Source organism: Orussus abietinus, unplaced genomic scaffold, assembly GCF_000612105.2.
Source record: "Orussus abietinus isolate OABI.00-Male unplaced genomic scaffold, Oabi_2.0 scaffold112, whole genome shotgun sequence".
NCBI classification, from domain to species: domain Eukaryota; kingdom Metazoa; phylum Arthropoda; class Insecta; order Hymenoptera; family Orussidae; genus Orussus; species Orussus abietinus.
The window spans coordinates 5534-29262 of record NW_019394304.1 but is presented as its reverse complement, the minus strand read 5'-3'; the positions used below and the strand labels follow the sequence as shown (position 1 = coordinate 29262).

At 40.6% G+C, this 23729-nt stretch overlaps 1 protein-coding gene across 1 annotated transcript; it reads left to right on the top strand.

Annotated features, from left to right (window-relative positions):
* Positions 1–19758: 19758 nt before the first annotated feature.
* On the top strand, positions 19759–23458 carry LOC105700200 (Krueppel-like factor 3). Its single transcript, XM_012425854.2, has 3 exons — positions 19759–19956; positions 20612–20815; positions 21122–23458. Exons 1-3 carry the CDS (start codon positions 19897–19899, stop codon positions 21959–21961), a joined length of 1104 nt encoding a protein of 367 aa, XP_012281277.1. The 5' UTR covers positions 19759–19896; the 3' UTR covers positions 21962–23458.
* The last annotated feature ends 271 nt before the right edge of the window (positions 23459–23729 follow it).

Here is a 23729-nt window from a genome sequence, read left to right as displayed (position 1 = left end):
GAGGCTGAGCAGCATTATACCTGTAATAAGGTAAGTTCTGTATTTCAGTCGCAAAGGGCATTTCAGTCGACAAGTTCAATTGAAAGAGTAATTATCATTTTACATTGTAACTGATTTCATATTATAATATGTTGATGCGTGTAATGTAATATTATGTTTTTCTTTCAGTGGATAAAAAAGCGGAATCCGAAGACATTGGAGCGAAGCTCGATGAGCTGAATAAAATGATGTTGCTGCAACAGCATCAAAATAATAATGCTACAGCAAAAAGTTCTAGAACTGCAGCAACAACACCAACAGCGGCAGCGGCGGCGGCGGCGGCGGCAGCGTAAGTTTAAGGGCGCTCACCACTCATGCGATTTTGCAGGGCCTCACGGGGACAACGATTCCGAACGTATTTCTAAACCGATCGAGCTTAACGAGTGCTCATATCGAAGATAAAATGTTGACCTGTGTTTATATGGTGGCGATTTTCGATAAGTGGTCATTTTTATATAAAAAAGTGCAACGACATAATTTCAATGTCCTTTTACCTAGGAAGGAGGTGCTTGATCGAAAATCGCTCCCATATAAACACACGTTAACATTTTATCTTTAAAACGAGCACACGTTGAGCTCAATCGGTTGAAAAATACGCTCAAAATCGTTGTCCCCGTGGAGCACCTTTTTCAGGATTTTCGAGTTTCTCGCGAGGAATTTGGGCATTCCTTAGCAACCGTTGCCGACTCTAGGCGGAGCGTCCAACTGGCGTGTGCGGGCGGCCGGGGGTCACACATGTTTCGGCGCCTAGTCCAGAGGCGTCTAGCCATTGTGTGAGTTGTATACGTGCAAAATACACACACATTTTTCGCCCGTTGTTAAACACTGCCCATTATGCGTCGCGTCTCCCTCATCCGAGCGAGAAAGTACGTTTTGGTTACCTCCCACCGAATTCGATGCTAATGCCATCTAGCGGTGGAAGTCATCGTCTCCACTTTGGTGGTGAACGCCGTTAAAGGCGTCTAACTTACAAAATTACGCTGAAGGCAGCGTAAGTGTTCCCGATAAGCGGAGAAAAATTACGCTAAAATTCGGGACTTATGCCCTGCGCTTTCGGAATGCGACGCGGGCGACCACGCGGTCGCCGCGCGGCTTCTTCGCCTCTAACCGTGGGGAAACTCAAAACAAAATTCAAAAAAATATCGCGACGCAACAACTGAAAAATGACTCGACAATCTACTAAAAATGACGACTGACAGAAGGTCTCTCGCGATTTTCGCAAAATTAGAAAACCAACTCGACCAATTTCTCGAGAATAGAAAAACGCAAGAAAAATGGGATTTCTTTCTCAGGAATAGCGCGCAGCGAACAATTTCTCAAAATTCAGAAAACGAAAGAGAAGGCGAACAATTTCTCCAAATTCAGGAAAAGGCGGACAGTTTCGTCACCAACATAGGCCTTAGCCCGGGGAGCCTCCAATCTACGCGAAACTCTAATCGCGACCGGGACTTTACTTTTTCTCTTCTACTGTCACCCGACGGATTCTCAACCCCCCCAAGAACACGATTCAGTTGCTCGTCCGCGCGGGACGCGGAAAGGCCGCCTTTGCGACTCCCAATCCGGCCGTCGGCACGAGACTTATGCCCGATTTCCCAAAACGCGGCTCGCCCGCACGATTCTGTCCTTTCGCCGGTCCGAGACTTACGCGACACAATCTTCCGGGCGCGAACTAAAGTCGTTTACTAACCCGGGCTATTAATTGATCCGCGACAGAAAAAAGAAAGGAAAGCTTTTTACTTGAAACTAATACGCGACCGACACGATTCAGAAAATCAGATAAATTAAGGTGAAGTGAAACACGTCGTTAACATGATCAACGTCGATAAAGAAGATTTTTCTAAATGCCTACGTTGCCGATGTTTGGTTTTATATCGACAGCTGTACCGAATTATATTGGATATTGTACCAAATGGCATATTCCACCTGCCGTTTTCGTGCAATAATTATCAAGAAATCGAAGTTAAATTCTAGGAATCTTCTGGATTCATGCTTTCTGGGGCCCTAATTGACTGCAGAGGGACCCCCTGCGCCATCTGTGATTTCCAGGTCAATTAAATTTTCACTCCGAGCCTCGTATTACCATCGTTTTGGCATAGAAGAGTATACAACACATTTTTTACCCTTATCCCGTTCAAATGCGAGCTTATCGACTATCAAAGTGTTCTAAATTGTCGTAAAATTGTCTCGACCCTTTCGATTCTCATATCAGAGCCTTCGATAATTGTATACTGATCGAAATATGAGAGCCCGACGCCATTTTGGTTCTGGTCTGGGCTGAGTTAAAAAATTGTTTTCAGAAATCCAAATTTTGAATGTGTCAGGACAATTCTTAGATGATCAGGAGTGATGTGTTAAAGTTTCGGACAGTTTGGTCTAATATCCTTAAAAAAAAGTGTTGTATTCGAATCGACTGATTTGAAGGGTGTTTCACTTCACCTTAACTAACTACCATAATTCACAAAAGGGCTCCCCGTGCCCTCAGAAAATCGGCACTTACTTTACGCTGAGCTTTTGCCGCCGCTCGCCGGCTACCTTGGTGCCTCCACCTCGCTCCCCCAGGTGATGGTTCGGGGCTGCGACGGGGTCTCCTCTTGGTCCAGAGAGTCCCGAAAATTAGCAGGAAAGGCAGGAAATCGGGCTGATTGTTGCTCAATAAATATTTTGATCATCATAAACTCTATAAGTTTTTCCGAACATTTTGTTCTAGGACTAATCATAATAAGGATCGATGTGTGAATTAAAGTGATGTGAACGTGACATCGAAGAAGCTTGTTTACGAAACTTTTCTCCGACCTGGATTTACCGAATCGTTTCAAACTTTACCGCGTGAATATCGAGATCCTAAGGAAGATCACGACATCAATGGAATTTTAATTTCACCCTTTAATGGCAAAACGCCATTATAGCGGCCCCCTTCATTCATTTCATTTCATTTTACATTAGACCTCAAAATTCGTTTCGCGAAAACGTTATGCTTTTTTAGACGCAATTAAAAAATAGGAGTAAGATGGATGAATGCGCATTAGAGAAATCACGGGTTTATTAACCCTTTTACGCCTGTTGAACCATCTGATTGGAGTGAGGCGGCCTGAAGAACATTTGAGCAACATTTGGCATTGGACAATGCGAGGCACTCTTTCTCGAAGGACTGTCCTGCACGTGGTTACAAAATAGCTAAAGAAAGGACTCGGAATTTATGACCTCGATCAGGGGGGTCCTCAAAGTGGTCACTTCAGGGTCTGCCATGGCGACGCATTTCCAAAAGGGTATCGTATGGCTAACAGACATCGCGGACTTTCTCCAGGATTCGAGGAAGTCTGTGCCAACCTGGAGAAACGAACCTTTGGGAAATGCTATCCTAAAGTCAGCCAATGAGGGCTCAGCATCCCAAGTGCATCCCTTCCTAGGTTTCGACAGAGGAAAGGGAAGAAAGTGTATCGAGAATGCAACTTTCCATATTTTTTAAGTTTTAGACTCAACTAGGACTTCGAACAATTCGGATGATTTGTCTCCGCACTGGGACCTACTTGTTAGTGCGTAACCCGGACACGCGATTGTACCGCGAATTCATATCGACAAATTGTATTCTCTATCCGTTATTTTATTAGTACAATAAATTGTTATTGTTGTTCTTATTTAAACTTGTGCGTGGTGCAAATTCAACGAACTCTGAATTTACCCGTCAGAAACTTATCTCAGCACTCATTTTCAAACGGCGCAAACATTGGTCCTTCGAGCCGATAGTGAAACCTAAACAGTTTTGAATCGAACGTGACACATTTAACATTATCGGAACTGCAGTGTGGGTGCACCAGAATTAATTCAATATTTGGTGACCCTCTGCCATCAGACACATATTCACCACGCGTAATTTTGGACTCGCGTGTGTGTGAAAATTTGGTGCACTTCAAAGACATATCACCGTATCGAGGAGAACGCAGCACATCCACCGAATTCTACATGCCGTTCTCGTCCAAGGGCTTCGGAAGAGGGTCCATCATCAGGAGCTATTTGGACCATTCGCACATGTGAAAGTCTCCCCGCAGTCATTCTGATCATCTTCCGTAAGTCAGTCATCCTCATCTGTGTAAAACATGAGTTCTGAGGCAGATCGTCTTAAGAATTTGATTAAGGAACGCGGCGTGATAAAGGCCAGTTTGATTGGCTTCAAGAATGCATTTGAGGCATCGCCTGGAACTAGTAATGTTAGCGACACTTCAGGCGCGTTTAACGAAGGCAGAATTATTGTACGATAAATTCTGTAGTGTTCAAACCGAAATTGAAAGAGCGATGGACGACCCTCAGACAAAATTTGAACATTGCATGGAGCGCGCCGATTTTGAAGACACTTACTTTGAAATGATTGGCGCCGTAACTAGTTTCATAGAGGAGTATAGTAACCGCTCCGCGACCGAGTCACTTCGAGCAAATATCGTGCAAACGTCAATCGTACCATTTCATGTCTCAACGAACGAGCAATTAGGAATACAATTGCCAACAATTACTTTGTCGAAATTTGACGGGTCGTATAACGAATGGCTAAAGTTTCGGGACACTTTTGAGTCATTAATTCACAACAAAGAATCGTTAACGAATATTCAGTAATTTCACTACTTAAATTCGTCGTTGACAGGAAATGCTGCGCGAGTCATTCAGTCCCTAGAGTTTCCGATGAAAATTTCGAGGTTGCTTGGAAGGCGTTGAAGGATCATTTCGAAGATCCGAATTCATTATTACGTCATCATGTTAAATCATTGTTCAAATTAACAGTCGTTTCTAAAGAATCTCATGTGTCGTTAAGTCGATTAATCGACGATGTCAATAACCACTTACTTGCATTGAAATTTCTAGGGGAACATACTGAATTTTGGGATATACTTATTATCCATTTATTGTCTACCAAACTCGATGTAGCAACCAATCGAGAATGGGAAAGGCAAATTATCAAAATAGATGTGAAACCGTCATTAAAGGAGATGCTCCAATTTTGAAAACGGCAGTGCAAATATTTGGAGCGATCATTCGTGGGCAGACAGGAGAACAGTGCTGTCAAACCTAAAGAAAAAATAGTTACAAAGTTTATACACCGTAGGCAACCGAAACATACTACGTCGCATGTCTCCACGAGCACCTTATCCTGTCCAATTTGTCAGAGAAATCATTTCGTATGTAATTGTGAGGAATTTTTTAATTTGTCCGTGCCCGCGCGAATACAAAAAATACAAGAACGGGGACTCTGCTTTAATTGCTTCGCTGCTGGACATAGAAATAAATTCTATAAATTTGGATAGTGCAAAAAACGTTCGAAGAGACATAATACTCTATTGCATTTGGAGCCGACCCACATGAAGGGTAACGGGGTAAAATCTAGCGGAGCAACAACATCCACATCTTCTGGGACTCAGACTACATCGTTGCTTATGCACTCTAAGGATGGAAATCCGTTAGATGTTTAATTATCGACAGCCGCAGTACTCCTTCAGGACTTGAATGGGAGGAATCATAAATTCCGGGCCTTACCGGACTCGTGATCATAGACGCATTTTATAACGGAAACTTTTTGCCAAACATTCGAATTACCACTTTCCCGAGTAGAAACAGCGGTTCATGGAATTGGTCAAGGACATCATAAAATGCACTACAGGACTCAAGTTAAGCTATGTTCCACTTGTACAGGATTCACGACGACAATTACATGCTTAGTCATGTTAAAAATCACCGAGGACATGCCAAATGTATCGGTAAGTGAATGTCATTTACAGATACCGGCGAACGTTACACTTGCATGCGCTTACTTGGGTTTTCCGATCATTCGCAACCAGGGGGTCGACACTGCCATGTATTGGGGTGTAACGCATTATGCACTACCGTCATCTTCGGTTGGAGTAAACCTTCTTTGCGAACTAAAATATTTGGCGGGCTATTCAAATTCATTTATTAAACGAAGGGATATTTTCGGGATTTAAAAAGTACTTGCAATGATCAAAACAGACGTTGCTTAAACTGACACACAAATGTAAGAAAACAGTATATTAAACATAAAAGAAGTAACAAAAGTGTCAGAGGAGCAACGCCTGTGTTTTAAATCATTGTAAGAACTGAAATAATGACATTAAACATTAGTTAAAAAGTCAAATATTTAATAAGATAAAAATATTAATTATTATGAATGTATAAATATTTTCCGTCATATAAATTGTATTAATATAAAATATTTTGTTATAATTAGTTTCATAGATTCTATAGATCTATAGATCGCATTTAATCTATGAAACTAATTATAACAAAAATTAAAAACAAATAGATAGGATTTATTTAAAGCAAACATTTGTATATATAATTAAATAAAAAATAACACATTCTTATATGTAATTAAATAATCGACTTACATTTAAATTAAATAAAAGCAATACATTATGAAACATGATTAAATAATCAACTTCAATTTAAAATAAATAAAAGCAATTTTCGTGTGACAGGCACGAAACATTCGGATGAAAAATGCAGTGAGCAAACTCTGTACATATTATGCAGTTTCTTCCCCTCGATTTTCTTCAAAGCTTCATTCCCGATAGCTTCCAGCCAGGTCTTCAACATCTCTGGATTCGTTGGGAAGCGATGGCTGGATTTAAACGTTTTTATTATTTTTTTTTTTTTAATTAAAACGAAGGACATCCTGGGACGACACATCTTGTACAGGATACCGCCTTCTCCATGGTTACCTGCAATGATAATTCAAATGAGTCGATTCATTTGGTCTTAATATAAATAGTCAATCTTACTCTGTACCGATATTGCTTTCGATGTACAAATCTATCTTAAAATCTGTTGTCTGCGGCAGATATACTAATCAATATTGTTTTATATTTCGAAATTAATTTAATACAATTAGGTGCAAACATATTTTTAAACAATTATGCAATCAATTTCTTATTGTAATGAAACATTTAGCAGAGATAAGCTTCAACATTAAAAATTATGAAATGAAAATATTACCTGTTAAATAAAATAGATGGTACGCCGATTAAACCTCTTAATGTTCGGCGGTCAGGAATGTTTCTTTTATAGTAAGAAACCACAAACTGTTCTTGATTCACACTTTACTCACACTTTCATTCACAAACTCACGTTCGCGATTTAATACACAACGTAATCGAAACTGATCGAAACCTGTAAAAATATTCCCACCAATTCCCACTAATAACCACTAATCGAGGTTAGGTTCGCACCAGATCACTCGTCCCAACACTTTTCAGGCGCATCTACGCTGCGCCGCTTCATCTCCTGGAGTCTCTTGCTATTGGTTAGAAAATTTTTTCTCTGTTCTTCTCTTTCTATCAGACTGAAAAGTCACGACCACAGTCACGACGACAGTCTTTGCTTGGAGTAGGTGAACTAACTTCAGCGTTACACCTCTCCCATAAGGAGTGTCGACCCCCTGTTCGCGACCAGTTGATCTTCTAATCGGCGCAGGATTATTCTAGGATACATAGGACAAATTAGAATCAGGACTGGACTACCGGTGTTACAAAAGACACAGCTCGGGTGGATTATTGGTGGACTAATGATCGTTCCCCGAACGATAATTTCGCAGCGAACGCGATGCCATCTTGCTACCCGACAGCAAGATCATAAGACAGATATCACGAACGAAGAACTTCATCAGGATTTAACAAAATTCTGGGAATTAAACTCAGGCTCATTTAGACGAAGCCCAGACAAACTAGACGCACAAGACATATGTGAGCAACATTTCAAAGCGACGATCACTCGCGATTCGACAGGAAGTTTCACAGTAAGAATATCATTTGCATTGAACCTCGATAACTTAGGTGAATTGCGAGACATGGCTAGAAAACGGTTTAGCTCACTGGAAGGGAAATTCGATAAACATCTTCAATTAAAACAGATGTATGTGGAATTCATGAGGGAATATGAAGATTTAGGGCACATGACGGAAATTTCGGACGAAGATATGCAGAAGAATAATCGCCATTATTACTTGCCTCACCATGCCGTATTCAAAGAGACTAGTACTACAACAAAATTACAAGTTGTATTTGATGGCTCTGCCGAAACTACATCTGGATTATCGCTAAACGATGTACAAAGGGTGGGACCGACAGTGCAAGACGATTTACTTTCAATTATCCTGCGCTTCCGGAAACATACTTTTATAATCTCTGCAGATATCACGAAAATGTACAGACAGATCAATATTCACAAAATAAAGCGCGATTTTCAGAGAATTTTGTGGAGAGCTGATCGTCCCATGCCCGTTAAATCATATGCCTTAAACATCGTAACGTATGGAACCGCATTCGCTCCATTTTTAGCGACTCGTTGCTTAAGACAGATTGGAGAGGATTGCCGAACTCAATATCCTGACGCCAGTCAAACAATTCTCAAAGACTTTTATGTTGACGACTTACAGATACCGATTCGGTCGAGCACACTCGAGAACTGAAGGCTCAGCTGACAAATATTTTAGATTCAGCGGGATTTTAACTCCGAAAATGGGCCGCTAATAATCCGCGCATTCTTATTCATGACGCGGATGCACCATCATCGAAACCATTACAATCTGACAAAGACCCAAAGACGTTAGGACTTTTATGAACTTCTGACACTGATATGTTACGATTTTCAGTGCAATTATCACCACAGCGACCGGTTACAAAGAGAACAATTCTATCCGAGATTTCTAAGATTTTCAATCCCCTTGGACTAATTGGCCCAGCAACCGTACAAGTCAAACTGTTACTACAACGCTTATGGCAGCTGCAGGTCACGTGGGACGAATCGTTACCATAGGACATTCATACCAGTTGGGTGGAATTTCAACGCCAATTGGAAGATCTAAACAATCTTTCAATTCATAGGCGCATTCTTTGTGACCAACCGATATGTACCGAGCTGCACGGATTTTGCGACGCCTCTTAAAGGGCATACGGAACATGCATCTATGTGCGGACTACAGATGCATATGGACATTTTGTACGCTTACTGTGCGCAAAGTCTCGTGTCGCTCCATTAAAGACAGTGTCACTTCCACAACTTGAATTACGTGGAGCATCGTTTTTGGCACAACTTAGTCATAAGGTCTCGACGGCCCTAAATATCAAATGGGACTGTGAATTTTATTGGTGCGATTCAACTATTACCTTGGCATGGATAAAGTTATCCCGTACACAACGGAAGACCTTTGTTGCAATCCGAACAGCTGAAATTCAAGAGTTGACAAACCAGAATTGGAATCACCTCGTGTCTGCTAAAAACCTAGCAGATATCATATCACGTGGCATCGGTGTCAAGGATCTACTTAATTCGGAAGTGTGGTGGTACGGACCCACGTGGTTAAAGGAAGATTCTGACAATTGGCCGTTGGATGCTGCACGTATATGCGACAATGAAGATCTCCCTGAACAGCGACAAGTTTCAACGGTTCTGGTTACCGCGGCGAAGATCAGTCACCCAATTTTCGAGAAATATTCGTCATTTTTCAAATTAATTAGAATTGTAGCCTACCTCTTGAGGTTTAAAAATAATGCGACAGTCGCAGCACAGGACAAAAAGCTAGGGCACCTAGAATCAAGCGAATATACTGGTGAAATGAACCCTTTGTTGAAATTAGTACAGCGGGAATCGTTCGCAAAGGAATTAGATGAACTTAAAAACCATAAATGCGTAGGGAAGACTAACAAGCTGTGTTCTCTCCATCCGTTTTTAGATGAAATCGAACTCATCAGGGTGGGCGGAAGACTCGCTAATACCTGAATTCCTTATCAGCGAAAGCATCCGATAATTTTTTCCGCACACCATCGTTTGATAGAGTTAATAATTAGTAACGAACATTCTAAATTACTGCACGCAGGACGTGAGTCTATTCTTGCCTCCCTTCGAACTCGGTACTGGCCGTTATCGGGCAAGAGTCGCATAAAAATGCATAAGATGTGTCCGCGTTAATCCGAGTGGGATAAACTATATCATGGCAAATTTACCCGCTTCGCGGATAACACCATTTCGACTATTTCATTCATGCGGAGTGGACTATGCTGGACCTTATTTCATTCAAGAAAAAACGCGCAACCGGACTTTGATTAAATCATACATGTGTATTTTCATCTGCTTTTCTACAAAGGCGATTCATTTAGAGCTCGCGAGCAACTTGAGCACGGCCTTTCTCAATTATTAGCAAAGGTTTATCGCTCGGCGAGGTAAACCGAAGAATATTTACTCGGACAACGGCACCAATTTCATTGGGGCCAATAATGAACTTACAGATGTAGCACAGCTACTCGCAAGTGAGCAGCCTCAGAACCGAGTTTCACAATTTTTAGCCGAAGAAGGTATTTGTTGGCATTTAATTCCACCTCATGCTCCTCATTTTGGAGGATTATAGGAGAGTGGAGTAAGAATGGCAAAGCATCACTTTAAGCGAGTCATAGGTGAAACGCATTTAGCATATAAAGAACTGTATACCATGTTAACACAGGTTCGGGCATGTCTGAATTCGCGACCCATATCTCCGTTATTCGATGATTTCAATGATTTAATTCCTTTGACTCAGGGACACTTTCTTATTGGAGATGCGTTAACAGCATTGCCGCAACCAGATTTGACGGACATCCGCATCAATCGACTGGACAGATATCCACATGTTCAACAGATGTTTCAGCATTTTTGGCAGCGCTGGCAGAAAGAGTATCTGCATCATCTCCAACAGCGTTACAAATGGACTCAGCAAACGGACAACGGACTTAGACCTGGGACCATGGTCATTTTGAAGGAGGACAATTTACCACCGTTAAGGTGGCGTTTAGGTCGCATTGTTGAGCTGCATCCAGTGAAGGATGACATTACATGGGTGGTGTCAATCAAACTATCAGATAATGTCGTCAAACGTCCGGTATCAAAAGTATGCATTCCGCCTATAGACAATGGTAGTGAAGTAATATCGGAGAGACAGTCAATTGAAAACGAGAATTCAATTATTTAGACTCCTCAAAAGAGGCAAAATAACTCATAGGCGTACTAGTGACATAAAGGACAATGTGTATTACCTCACATTTAGTCTACTTTAAATTTGTATTCAGCACCTTGGTCAGAATTTAACAATATATATTATTACTGATACGCATGTTTATTATTTAAGATACCTCTGATATGAATGAGATCAGCTACATTGTATAGAAATCTATTTCCTCTGTGTCAGTACGTAAGGATATTATTTGTTACACGGATCTCTTTGGTAGATAAGCACACCGTATTAATCAATTTTGGGCTTCGTTGAAAACTATTTCTCAAGGTGGGCGGAATGTTCAACCATCTGATTGGAGTGAGGCGACCTGAAGAACATTTGAGCAACATTTGGCCATGGACAATGCGATGCACTCTTTCTCGAAAGAGTGTCCTGCACGTGGTTAGAAAATAGCTAAAGAAAGGACTCGGAATTTATGACCCTGATCAGGGGGGTCTTCAAAGTGGCCACTTCAGGGTCTGCCATGGCGACGCATTTCCAAAAGGGTATCGTATGGCTAACAGACATCGCGGACTTTCTCCAGGATTCGAGGAAGTCTGTGTCAACCTGAAGAAACGAACCTTTCGGAAATGCTATCCTAAAGTCAGCCAATCAGGGCTCAGCATCCCAAGTGCATCCTTTCCTAGGTTTCGACAGAGGAAAGGGAAGAAAGTGTATCGAGAATGCAACTTTCCATATTTTTTAAGTTTTAGACTCAACTAGGACTTCGAACAATTCGGATGATTTGTCTCCGCACTGGGACCTACTTGTTAGTGCGTAACCCGGACACGCGATTGTACCGCGCATTCATATCGACAAATTGTATTCTCTATCCGTTATTTTATTAGTACAATAAATTGTTATTGTTGTTCTTATTTACAATTGTGCGTGGTGCAAATTCAATGAACTCTGAATTTATCCGCCAGGAATTTATCTCAGCGCTTATTTTCAAATGGCGTAAACAACGCCCAGCGTCGGTTATATCCGGCATCCACTAAATGCTTCACCCTGGTCAGCGCCGAATATATCCGGCATCTACTAAACGCGTTATTTTTATAATTTGTCATACGCAAACATATTACTAAATTATATCTAGCAATTTTTGCGCACGACCCTCTTAATGTGTACGGTGTACCCTGATGGCTAGTTCCGCTGTCGCGAAAGGGTTAAATCAGTTCGAAAAATTTTATTAATTCTTTCCAAATCTGTTTCAATTCCCTCTCACTTAAAACGTTTCTTATAGTTACTTTACAGGAACATTTATGTATTTTATAAGCAACTAGATTCATACTATTGAGTAACGGATTTTGCTTTCATATCATCTTAATCGTTTAATAATATGATGAACTTTCAAACATGGTTGCTCAAGAACCACCATATAACCTCCAGATGACAGGCAGGGATAATAATTTGCGATTGAAAGTTCCTTTGCCATTTTTTGTTGGGACTGATCAGTAATTATTTTCAAGTGATTAACGTGTTGTAGACCGGTCACGAGTTAACTAGTGCCGGAATGACTAGAGTTGTGAAATTGCCGGTCAACAATGTGTTAAAGTGGACCAGTCAAGATCGTGAGATTGTTATACACACATACATAGGTGAAGTGTAGGACAATAGAATAAAATAAATCAAAGCTTCAATTGCCTTCGTGCCAGAAGGATAAAGTTTAGACTCCCTACACACGTGTAGGAATTGTTGAAATTTAAAAAACAGATTTAAAAACTCAAGTGGTCTTTATCTGTCAGTGACATTCGGCAACGATACTCACTGATTGTGAGCGTCACATTTGTGTATATGCAATAACATAACAAATATTTCTTATTAATCAGTCATTTTCAGGATTGTCCTGATTACTACCTAGCAAAAAAGATAGTCATGAAAACACACAATGCATAATATAATCACACATATGATACAAGTATGTACTATATTTGTACAAGTATATCGTACAAATATGTACCATAGATTTACATTGATCAACACAAAATGTATACATTTGTTACATTTATGTGATGAAAGAAAAGTGCATGTGTTAGTCACCAATATACTTGCATCTGTACGTTATACTTTTACTGAATTTAGAATCACGGTTTTTGTATTTAAAATTTACACTGATAGGTAGTGCGAAAAAGAATGCAAATGATACTTTTAAATTTTATACATGTTATACCTACTGTGACGTTGCAGGATTTTGCCGTCACAATTGGGGGTGCAGCGGTAGCGGTAAGTACCGAATATTGTATTAATTTAATTGCAGCATCAGTTGGCGACACCGGGGGTTATCGTGGACAATCACTAGCTGTAAGTATGTGTTGTAAATAAGGGCGTTCTAGGATAAGAACTAATAGGGTTAAGTGTTTATCGGGAGAGTATGTCGCGGCCTTGCTACCGTCGGTACGGGTCGAGGACGAAGAATCGAGATCTAAATTATCGCGCCGCTATACCGGTCGGGACATCTAACGTGCGCGCTGTCAATTGACGGCGTTTGGCAGCTTGACGGCGTTTGACGGAAGGTCTGGAGGGGGATTTCCGAAATCCGGAGGTCCTGGTGAGCCGAGGAGCTCATTGTCCAGGATACTCCCGGTGTCGCCGGAGTTGTCGAGCTCGCTGCCGCTGCCCTATCTCGGATTTTGACCGGTCGCGGAAGGGTAGAGAGTCGCTTAGTGAGCACACCCCTAGTGGGCTTTCAAAATAGAAGTTTCCTTTCCGCTCGAAAGAAAAACAGAAATATCCTGTATTCGGTTAATTTGCCTCCTCGACACGTGCCCCGCGGGAATTCTCGTAAGATGTCCGGCTGTTAGCGTGACCGGGACCGGCCCCGTCTTGATTGGGAATGCGCTCCCGATTTTTCTCGTCCCGCGTGTAATTACCGATCTCGTTAGTGTTGCGTTAGGGCCCTCCGGTTGATCGTTACCGACCCACTCGGCCTGTCATGTTCGTTCGTTTAGGGAGGCCTGGGTGGTGTTAGTTGGGCGCTGTGCCCCGTGTTCTCCCGGAAAGTTGGGAGTCGATTTTTGGAGGAGCCGGTGACTCCGTTTTAGTTGCGGACCTACAGGATTTATCCCTGCACGCGCCGGTAGGACCCAGAAGTATTTCTGTGAGGGCAGTATGGAGGCCCAATAAACTAGGGACGAGATTCTCGATGAAATAGGACTACGTGATTTTTTTTTTCGGTCTTCCTTTCCGATTTCCAAGTCCACTACGCCGCTCCGCTGTGGTGGGCGACCCCCCCCCCCATCTTTACCGTGCCGCAAAAGGTCGCGTGACCCTTGCGGGGCTGACTAACTGAGGGCCGGGTTTTTTCCTCGCGGTTGTCCGATAGCAGGCCGAACACCCTAGCCGGATTTGGTCAACGGTTTCGCGGTATGTCATGACATACCTGGCGCCCTTAAGGTGAAGTGAAACACGTCGAGGAACTTGATCGACGTCGATAAAGAAGATTTTTCTAAATGCCTACGTTGCCGACGTTCGTTTTTATATTGACAGCTGGGTCGAATTATATTGGATACTGTACCAAATGGCATACTCCACCTGTCGTTTTCGTACAATAAATATCAATAAATCAAAGTAAAACTCCAGAAATCCTCTGAATTCATGCTTTCTGGGGCCCTAATTGACTGCAGAGGGACCCCCTGCGCCATCTGTGATTCCCAGGTCAATTAAATTTTCACTTCGAGACCTCGTATTCCCATCGTTTTGGCATAGAACCGCATACAACACTTTTTTTGCCTTTATCCCGTTCAAATGCGAGTTTATCGATTACCAGAGTGTTTTAAATTGTTGTAATATTGTCCTGACCCTTTCGATTCTCATATTATAGCCTTCGATAATTGTATATCCATTGAAATATGAGGGCTTGACGCCATTTTGGTTCTGGTCTGGGCTGAGTTGAAAAATTTTGTTAAAAAATCCAAATTTTGAATGTGTCAGGACAATTCTTAGATGATCAGGAGTTATATGTCAAAGTTTCGGACACTTTGGTCTAATACCCTAAAAAAAAGTGTTGTATTCAAATCGACTGATTTGAAGGGGGTTTCACTTCACCTTAAGAAATTCAAGCGAGACGTATCGTTTACGTTCGGGATTTTTTCTGACCGCTCGAATCGGGTACACCGTGGGAGGAACTGAGCGGGGCACCAATTTGTAGGGTGTGGATGCGAGACCCCGAAATTCCCGTCGCACTATATACTCTAAGAATGTGAATAAACATATCGTACGTAGAAATTCCAACGATACAGTGATGTGAATGCCAGTACTTTAGTTTTAATACTATCAGTTCAGTACGTTCCCCATACCGATACATTCAACTGATCAACGCCCAAGGTAGTTAGACAATCACACCGCGCGCGCGCGCGCGCGCACACATACACACACACAACTCGCGAGCAGTAGTTCTCTTTCTCGAACTCTTCCCTTCTATATTTGTAACCTTCGACAGGTTTCCTGCATAAACTCCTTTTCATTGAGAATTAAAAATCATTCTTTCGTTTTATTCATTCTTCCTCTAGTTTCTCCTTCATCTCCTTTAGAACCTATCAGTGTCGAAACATCCGCATAGAGCGTTCGCTAAGGACCCTAAAGGTTCAACTATCGTTACATAAAATCCATATACATAATTCCCAACAACATTCAGCTCATCACTTCTCCACCAAGCGAGACGGCGCGACATCTTATATAATATAAGATAAATTAAGATAATATAGGATAGTAACAGATTTTTCTTACGCCACCATTCAAAATGTTTATTTTATCTATTTTTAAACGCATATTCCACCCTTCCGTTCTCCTTGGGATTTGACACGACATGCAATTACCAAGCGTTCTTGATTAAAACGAATCTAACGTTATAAAAAAAAAGCAACTTTGCTATTTCAGCATGCCAGAGTAACAAGGTCTTAAATTTTCCAAAGATACTCAAGGAATAAAATTATAACCAGTCCGAGACTAGAATGATTCCTTCGTTACGGATTTCGAGGTTTTGTTACAATTTAAGGACCGTATTTAAGTACATTACGCGTAATGTAATACGTTCTTCCTATTTAATGGTCATTGTCAGGACTGTCCTGATTATGGACGAATGATAAAAAACTATCCTGATAGCATGCAATGCTTAAAAACACGAAATATTATTACATGTAATCATTCAGATGCCAGAATTTGTATTCTTTAGAAATTATTATGGAAAGAGAAATGCTTTTTTATTACGTAAACCCATACAACAGTATTGAATCAAATGTTTTATTCGTAACGGTTATTTTCAGGACCGTTCTGATAATAATCGATTGATAGAAAAATCTTTCAAGACGGTCCTGAAAGACACCGAGTGTCCCACTAGTGTACGATAGGTTTCTGAAAATGTCCCGTAAGTTGTCACCTGATATATATATTATTTTTAACATCCTGTCATCTAGCCTTTGAGTATATCTAAAATAGATCTTCATATAAATGTTTTACATACATTCAATAGAAACTGATATACGAGTATTTTACGCCTGCTATACATTCAGCAGAACCTTGGTAATGTGTACTCATTTACCGAGTATATGAAGAAGTATTAGCAAAGTTTTGAGGATACTGCGATTATGAGCAATAAATTTTAATATGGAATTAAATTAAAATTTGAAATCAAATTTTGGGCTCACGGTGAATATATTCATTGCTGAAACGTCAACATGATAAAATATACCACTGGCGAAATGTCCTCGCGAAATATATTATTGGAAAAGTGTCCTACTGGCAAAACATCCTACTAGCAAAACGTCTGCCTGGCAAAATGTCCTTAGATGAAACGTCCACCTGGCAAAATGTCCTTAGATGAAACATCCTAAACCTCATTTAGACATATTTAGAGTAACTGACGGGCTGGGTTTCTTGGACCCGTTCGTCAATCTAACTTAACTAAAGCACTACATCACCCTTACTGCGATTGCAGTTAAATTTACAGCGCAAAGGAACATGCAATTGATGGTTTTGCATTGGTCATTTAATATCAATACCATTACTGTTCTGGAAACCTACAGAATTCCTCAAAGTGGTATGTCAAGGTGATCTTGTTTGAAAATAAACCTCCATTTTAACACTAGGTTTACGGACATTTCTTATATACCTATTTTTACGGACATCCGTCAAGTTGATGCGTGAATGAAAGCATTTCCTTAAAAAAAAATTGTGTAATTTAGAAACAATTTAATTATACACTATTAATTTATAACTTTAGATCTAGGTTCATATCATTCCAATAATAAAAGTCAATAGAAATTACTAGGAAAAATAGTAAAGTTTCTATAACTTTGCTCATGAAATTCGAAATCCATTACATTGGCGGATTCCGTAAATCTAGTGTTAATTGAATCTCAATACTTGTATAAATTTTTTGTTAAGGTATTCAATACTAATTTCCTATAATATTTTTAAGTTATGGAGATGTTACATTACCTGTAAATGCAGTGATGCAATCTGTAAACAAATATCCTTAAATGCAACAAGAAATTCAATAGTCCAGTTACCTCTTGAGCCTTCTTCATTCTTGATCAACTGGAGGAAATTGTCAAGAACTGTGCAATGCGCGTTTCCCGTTATCTCGATAGCGCGCATTTATCAAGAAAAATAGCACATTCACTGCAAGCGTTTGAACTCATCACATTCTCTCCAGGTTCGTTCGAGAGGAAATGAATAATTCGACCTCGAGCGTTCTTCGTGTCTGTTAGAAGATCGAACGGAAACCAGGAACATGACTTTAGCGTGGACTTCGTGAAATAGATCACCGAACTCCATATCAATGACTGATTTAACTCGGAATTGTGACAAAATTCTTCCTTACTAACGACAGACTATTTCCAAAGATCTTCCGATATTCTGAAAATTAGCAAATATAAATAAATTCATAAACATTTTGTTTAAACAAATAATGTTATATTATCTAATAATGAATTTCAATTTGTACCGATCCCTAAATTTAACAGTGAATATATTAACTTGTATATGTATCGACTACTTATTATGTCCGTCGACATAGCTTCGATGTAACTGTAGAAGAACAATGCCTATAAATATATGGAATAGAACAACTAGAAAGATTAACTCAGAAGGGCTACGATCGAATTATAGTACAGTTAATGTATTATCGCAGTCGTTAGAACACAATTCCATCTATTCGTAATTCACAGCGTGTAAAATATATAGTATGAGAATGCTTCTATAAATAATACAAGAAGTAGGTCAATCTGTAACATTGTGTGTAAGTATCATAAAAACTGTAGTTATTTTTATCTCTAGACTTACAACGTTTAAAACTAATGTTTTCCATCTGACGTTACTTTAATTGAACAATTCATGATATAAATTCAACGCGCTCATTGAAATGCGACAAAGAGAACGCAAGACAATATCAGTAAGTTATCGCGTAGGAATCACGTACAAAAGTTACACTGAAAGTAATAAGGGTATTTTTAATAGTGACTTTTTATCATTGCCTTAACTAAACAGGTGCAATATGTGCACCCGTACAAGCCCTGGACCCAAGGGGGGCTCTGGATTAGCTCCGAGACGTGATTGAAAAAAAAAATTATTCGCTGAAATTTAATTCAAAAAAGGGCAATCGATATAATGATTTTGTATGTCCTATTCCGAAAACTACCGCTTAATGTAATAACTATTACATGTACGTTTCTATACAATATTTGTTTCGTACAAAAATGTTATATGCTTGATACGTAAAGATTATTAATAAAATGAATGCTAAAAACAGCTGCTGGTTGTTGAGTGTATCCATTTTATTAGTTTTATTAATATCCCGCCTCCCCCAAACAAAAAAATCTGAGGCCCTAAAATAACATCTGGCACAGGGCTCTTAGGAAACTAGTTTCGGCACTGTTCTTGACTGAAAAAGTTAAAAGAAAGTACTGAGACAGACACCGAAAACACCAATTAATGTACAGTAAGTACATCTTACAGCATTTTTTGATGATTATCAATGCTTCTTGAAAAATTTTAATACTATGAATCATCGGAGTCACATTAACTATAATATATTCAAACCACATTTTACAATGAAGGTGAAATCGAAACTTAAATTCCACTTATTAATGTTTATAACTACACCAGTACTCAGATATCACCATTTCGTTTGTTTCATTCTATAATGCTTAACTTGAAGAGCCCCGAATAAATATGAAACAATTGTTAATTGATAAATCTGTTAAAGGTATTCCTGGGAAGACGACGGTAAAGAAATTTCAAATACCGTTAGTATTACTCTTTTGCACGAACACGGGTGCTACAGAAATATTGAATAAATAAAGAGACGTGTGTTCGCAAACTAAGAAGTTTCAGGGGCTCGTCGACGCACATCTGACCTCGCGGATCAGTGGGATAAACCGGAAGCACCGGAAGCACCGGAAGTACCGGACGTGCGTCGGAGTAGGGTAGGCCCTGAAGCAATCGTAGGTGTTGCCCGTGGGTCCCCACGGATCTCGTATGAGCGCGTGACGCTCGCGGTGACGCCATGACGTATCGATCCGTTCGCCACGCACGTTGACGTCACGATCACGACCTCAGTCAGACTCAGAGCACGTGAACATCACGCCGCTGATCACGCGCCGGCCAACTGACAGCCTTGCCGCGGTTGGTCCGCTTGGGCGAGCCCCTGCAGTTGATTGGCCCATCGGCTGCGCGCCGCATGATCACTAACACACCCTGGGATTGCACGTCGGGTTGCCGGACACGAGAAAGCTTCACTATGCCGCGAGACGCCCGTCGGACAACGTCCCGCCCGCGTACAGAAGTGCTCCTTTTGCGCATTCCGCTATACTTTTCCACCCGGTCCTCAAATACAAACGATGGATTCAACTCCGGTGCCCCTGTCTCCGCCGGCCTCGCCACAGCTCAAGCAAGTACACGTAAGTCGACACATTCAATCGTGACTCAAGATATATATTCGAAGAACTTACGATACTTGAAGATGTCAGTTAAATGTCCCGCCAAGAGATTCACTGTCCGCCCGCGAAATACGAATTACTTGTCCGACGATTTTTTCGGAGTTTCTTTTTTTTATGTCAAGAGTTTATGGGTGGGTAGTGCCGTAATAGGGAATGCAATGAATCACAAAAGTACTTGATTTTCAATTTTGGGTGTTTATTTTCCTTTTCATTTGGAATGGATGCATAATGGCCTTTTCATACCGAAGTATTATACATGTGTTTATTTATCGTTTCTGGTTATTTAAATAAGAAAATTGCTTGTATTATATTTGCACAAGTATTATCAATATATTCCGCGCTTGGATTTTGGTAATCAATTGGCGTATGAAGTACGCGTCGAGTAGTAAAAAATGAATGTGTAAACACGAATTGAAATTTTATTACTTTATCGGGGCCGACTGCTTTGTCTTTTTCAATATACAACAACCTTATATATGAAATGAAAACATTGAAGAGTGACTCGTATATGGTCCACTAATGCCGAATGGAGTTCCACAAACTCCCTTAAATTGATCGTCAGATGTAGCGTTGTTCGAGCTATAGCATATTTCCTAAATGCTAATTCCTTTTTCAGGTGGAGCCGCTGCAATCTTCCTTTAGCGTAGCAGCCCTCCTGGGCGAGAAGTTATTGCAAAAGGAGAGCGTAAATTTGGAAACGCGGACGGGCCCCGAGAACTCCGCTCGACCTGGTTTGCCTCTCACTCCTCAGCCTTCTGACTCCGAGGAAGACGAGCCACCCCGTAAGCGGCGCTGCAATGACAACTGTGAGCTGGCCAAGGTGAATGTCTGCCTTACCGGTCGTGTCCGTCTTTCCCTTCGAAGCTATTCGAAAGACTGTTTATCTCGGTCGGTATTCGGATGTTCTCAGTAACGTAAGAGGTTCAAAAGTCTGGGCTTTTCTTATCCTGAGAGAACATTTGACCGGTCTCATCGATAAACATGTTGGCTTAAAACCGTTCAAGATGAGTGGTTTTGCGAACAAAATTACTTTTCCACTGCCTTCTCGGAATAGAAATCATCTCATGTGATAAACGATTGTTTATTAACGACTCGTAAATTAATAGCAATCGTTATTACGTTTAAGGTTTTATTAGAGGGAACACCACCACCGAGTCCTGAGCCATCTAGAGTGTCAGTAATAATGAAGGCAAACCGTGACGGCACCTACAGCCCCGCAAGTTTATTGCCGAAAATCTTCGAGACGCCCTCGAGTTTTCCCAAAACTAATATGGGAATTAACGCAAGTCAAAAAAAAGCACCAGAGGAAACAGAAAATGTGTTAAAGAGCTTGAAGTTCAAGATGAGCTTAAGAAAGGAAGAAATCATCGTTAACAACAAGAATACTGATCGCGAGACCGTGCATCCCCGACTACAGCCATTGGCTCCGAAACCTACTCCCATTGCCATGGTCACGGGACTTCTAGGACCTAGTTCTTTGGTGTTGCCGAGGGCACCGCTGTTCCTAGTAACCGCTCCGGCTATCACGACGAATGACACGAGTATAAGTCTCCCGGAAGCTGCGGTTCGCCGCAGGGTGTATGAATGCGAGCATCCAGGTTGCGGGAAGAATTATTTTAAATCCTCGCACCTGAAAGCCCACACCCGCACACACACCGGCGAACGACCTTTTCCTTGTCCTTATGAGGACTGCGGTCGTAGATTCTCTAGGAGCGATGAGCTCTCGCGGCACAAAAGAACCCACACCGGGGAGAAGAAGTTTGTATGTACGGTTTGCCAACGACGTTTCATGAGGAGTGATCATCTGGCAAAACATGTCAAACGACATGCTCGCGATAGAATTCCTAACGGTGGACAGGGTGCACTTCCTCAGATGGTACCTACACCCCTGAGAGTTAACTTGTTGCCAGTCCTCACACCCGGGTTACCTCAACAACATATATTGCCGCCACGGCTGGCCGCATGAAGCGATTTTCCTGATACCGTCGAAAGCGGTCAACTTATAAGCAAGTCATCGGGATGAATCCCGAAAAGTATCGCTCTCCCTGGTGGATCTACTGGGTGGCCCTGCTAATTTTATCACCGATAAAATGATTCCTTTTCGAAGTGAATTTAAAGAACATCACTCGTTCATTTGGTCGTTTCGTAGAGCAAATAATCGTGTTGTTGTTGATCTTACACATGGTGTAGACCTTGGCAACTCGAATAATGGTCAGTCTACAGGCAGAAATCTGTTAATGTAGATTGCAAAGGACTGCTTCATTTGGGAGATAGACCACGAATCGAATAATAATTGACAATTGTAGCTGATCGTAGCTGACAGCGGCTTGTCAGCAGGTCGTTCCAGAACGATATTAAGTAATGCATCGCAATCCTTGATGAGTACTAGTTAAAAAGTGCTAGTTAAGATACATAAATTAAAACCATTGGTGGTGGCCAATATGTAAGTTGGCCATTGTGATGCGAATACAGTATGATTATGTATGAAAGAAATTTGAGCAATACTTCGAAAAATTCGAAGTAGTAAAAACGTCCGGAATTTTAAATGTGGACGATAAAAAGACTGTTTATTCGCGGAATCTCTTGTATCTGCCACATTTGAGCAAGTTCGGTCGCAGTTTAGAGGCAAAACTTTTTACTTCAACAGCATATACTGTTCCTCGCTTTCATATTCGGTTTCACTTGCTCAAGACAATTCAAAATATCAATTTTTTGTTAACTCTGTGGATTATTTTTATCTACTAAGGTCTACTTTGGGTCTTCTAGACCTCTACATTTATTTTTACATTTCTTTTAATAGAAGTGAGGATAATTTTAAAGGCACTACCAAGATCCCGTAAAATTCTAAGTCATATAACTTTTAGTCTAGGAAAGCCGGTTTATACATGTATTACAGCTAGAACAGGGGATGCTGTAAAAGTGTTACCAAACTATGAAGAAACTGACTGCTACTAAGATAGATTTACGCTCCTCGCCAATTTTTCTGGCGGATTTTTCGCAATTTTCATCTATCATCGTAGGTGATCAGGAAATAAACAATACAATTAATACTTACATTTCTTTGGAGCCGTGTTGGGACTCTAGGTAGCGAGAATACCGATAAAAAGTAAAATGGTGCTTACAATCTCGAAATGATACAAAAAAAGAAGCAGTTTAGGAGTCTACGGCCGTCCGTAAACCTAAGTATCTAAGTGTGTCTGTGATTTGTGATGCAACCGAGCCGTGGAATATTTATTGGTAAGAAAATTAAAGGCGTGGGTGCTTTGCAAGGTGCTCTAAACCATAAACACCGCCTTTTTAACCGCGTAATAAAATTTGCCACTATCCTCGACCTGCGAATCGCAGTGTACGGTTTAACACCCTTTTGACCGGGATACAAGACTTATTAACTGTAAATAGAATGTTTTGTACATATGCGTTGTTACATGAAAACCAAATAAAAAGACTTGTATACTTTCGTAAACTGTGTCCATGTAAAGGCTTGATTCTTCATCAACTGTATGCCTAACGATAGTCCGAACCCCGTTTCCTAGATCCTACCAAGTTTATCAGATTACATAAATAAGTCATTTTAATTAATAAGTATAAAATCGTACTACTGACTTGTTATTAGGTAGCATTCTATTTTTTTACATGGACTAAAATAGTATATAACAAAATAATAGGATCAGTAAAATAATAGGAATAGTATCATGATAACTGTTTAGAAAATTTTTCTTCAGTTACAAACTTTT

What these genes read in the sequence shown, in the direction of transcription:
- LOC105700200 (XM_012425854.2), top strand. Translation starts at nt 19,897, where the DNA reads ATGGATTCAACTCCGGTGCCCCTGTCTCCGCCGGCCTCGCCACAGCTC. An exon ending in CACAGCTCAAGCAAGTACAC is followed by an intron (nt 19,957 to 20,611) that starts GTAAGTCGACAC and finishes TTCCTTTTTCAG; the next exon opens with GTGGAGCCGCTGCAATCTTC. An exon ending in ACAACTGTGAGCTGGCCAAG is followed by an intron (nt 20,816 to 21,121) that starts GTGAATGTCTGC and finishes ATTACGTTTAAG; the next exon opens with GTTTTATTAGAGGGAACACC.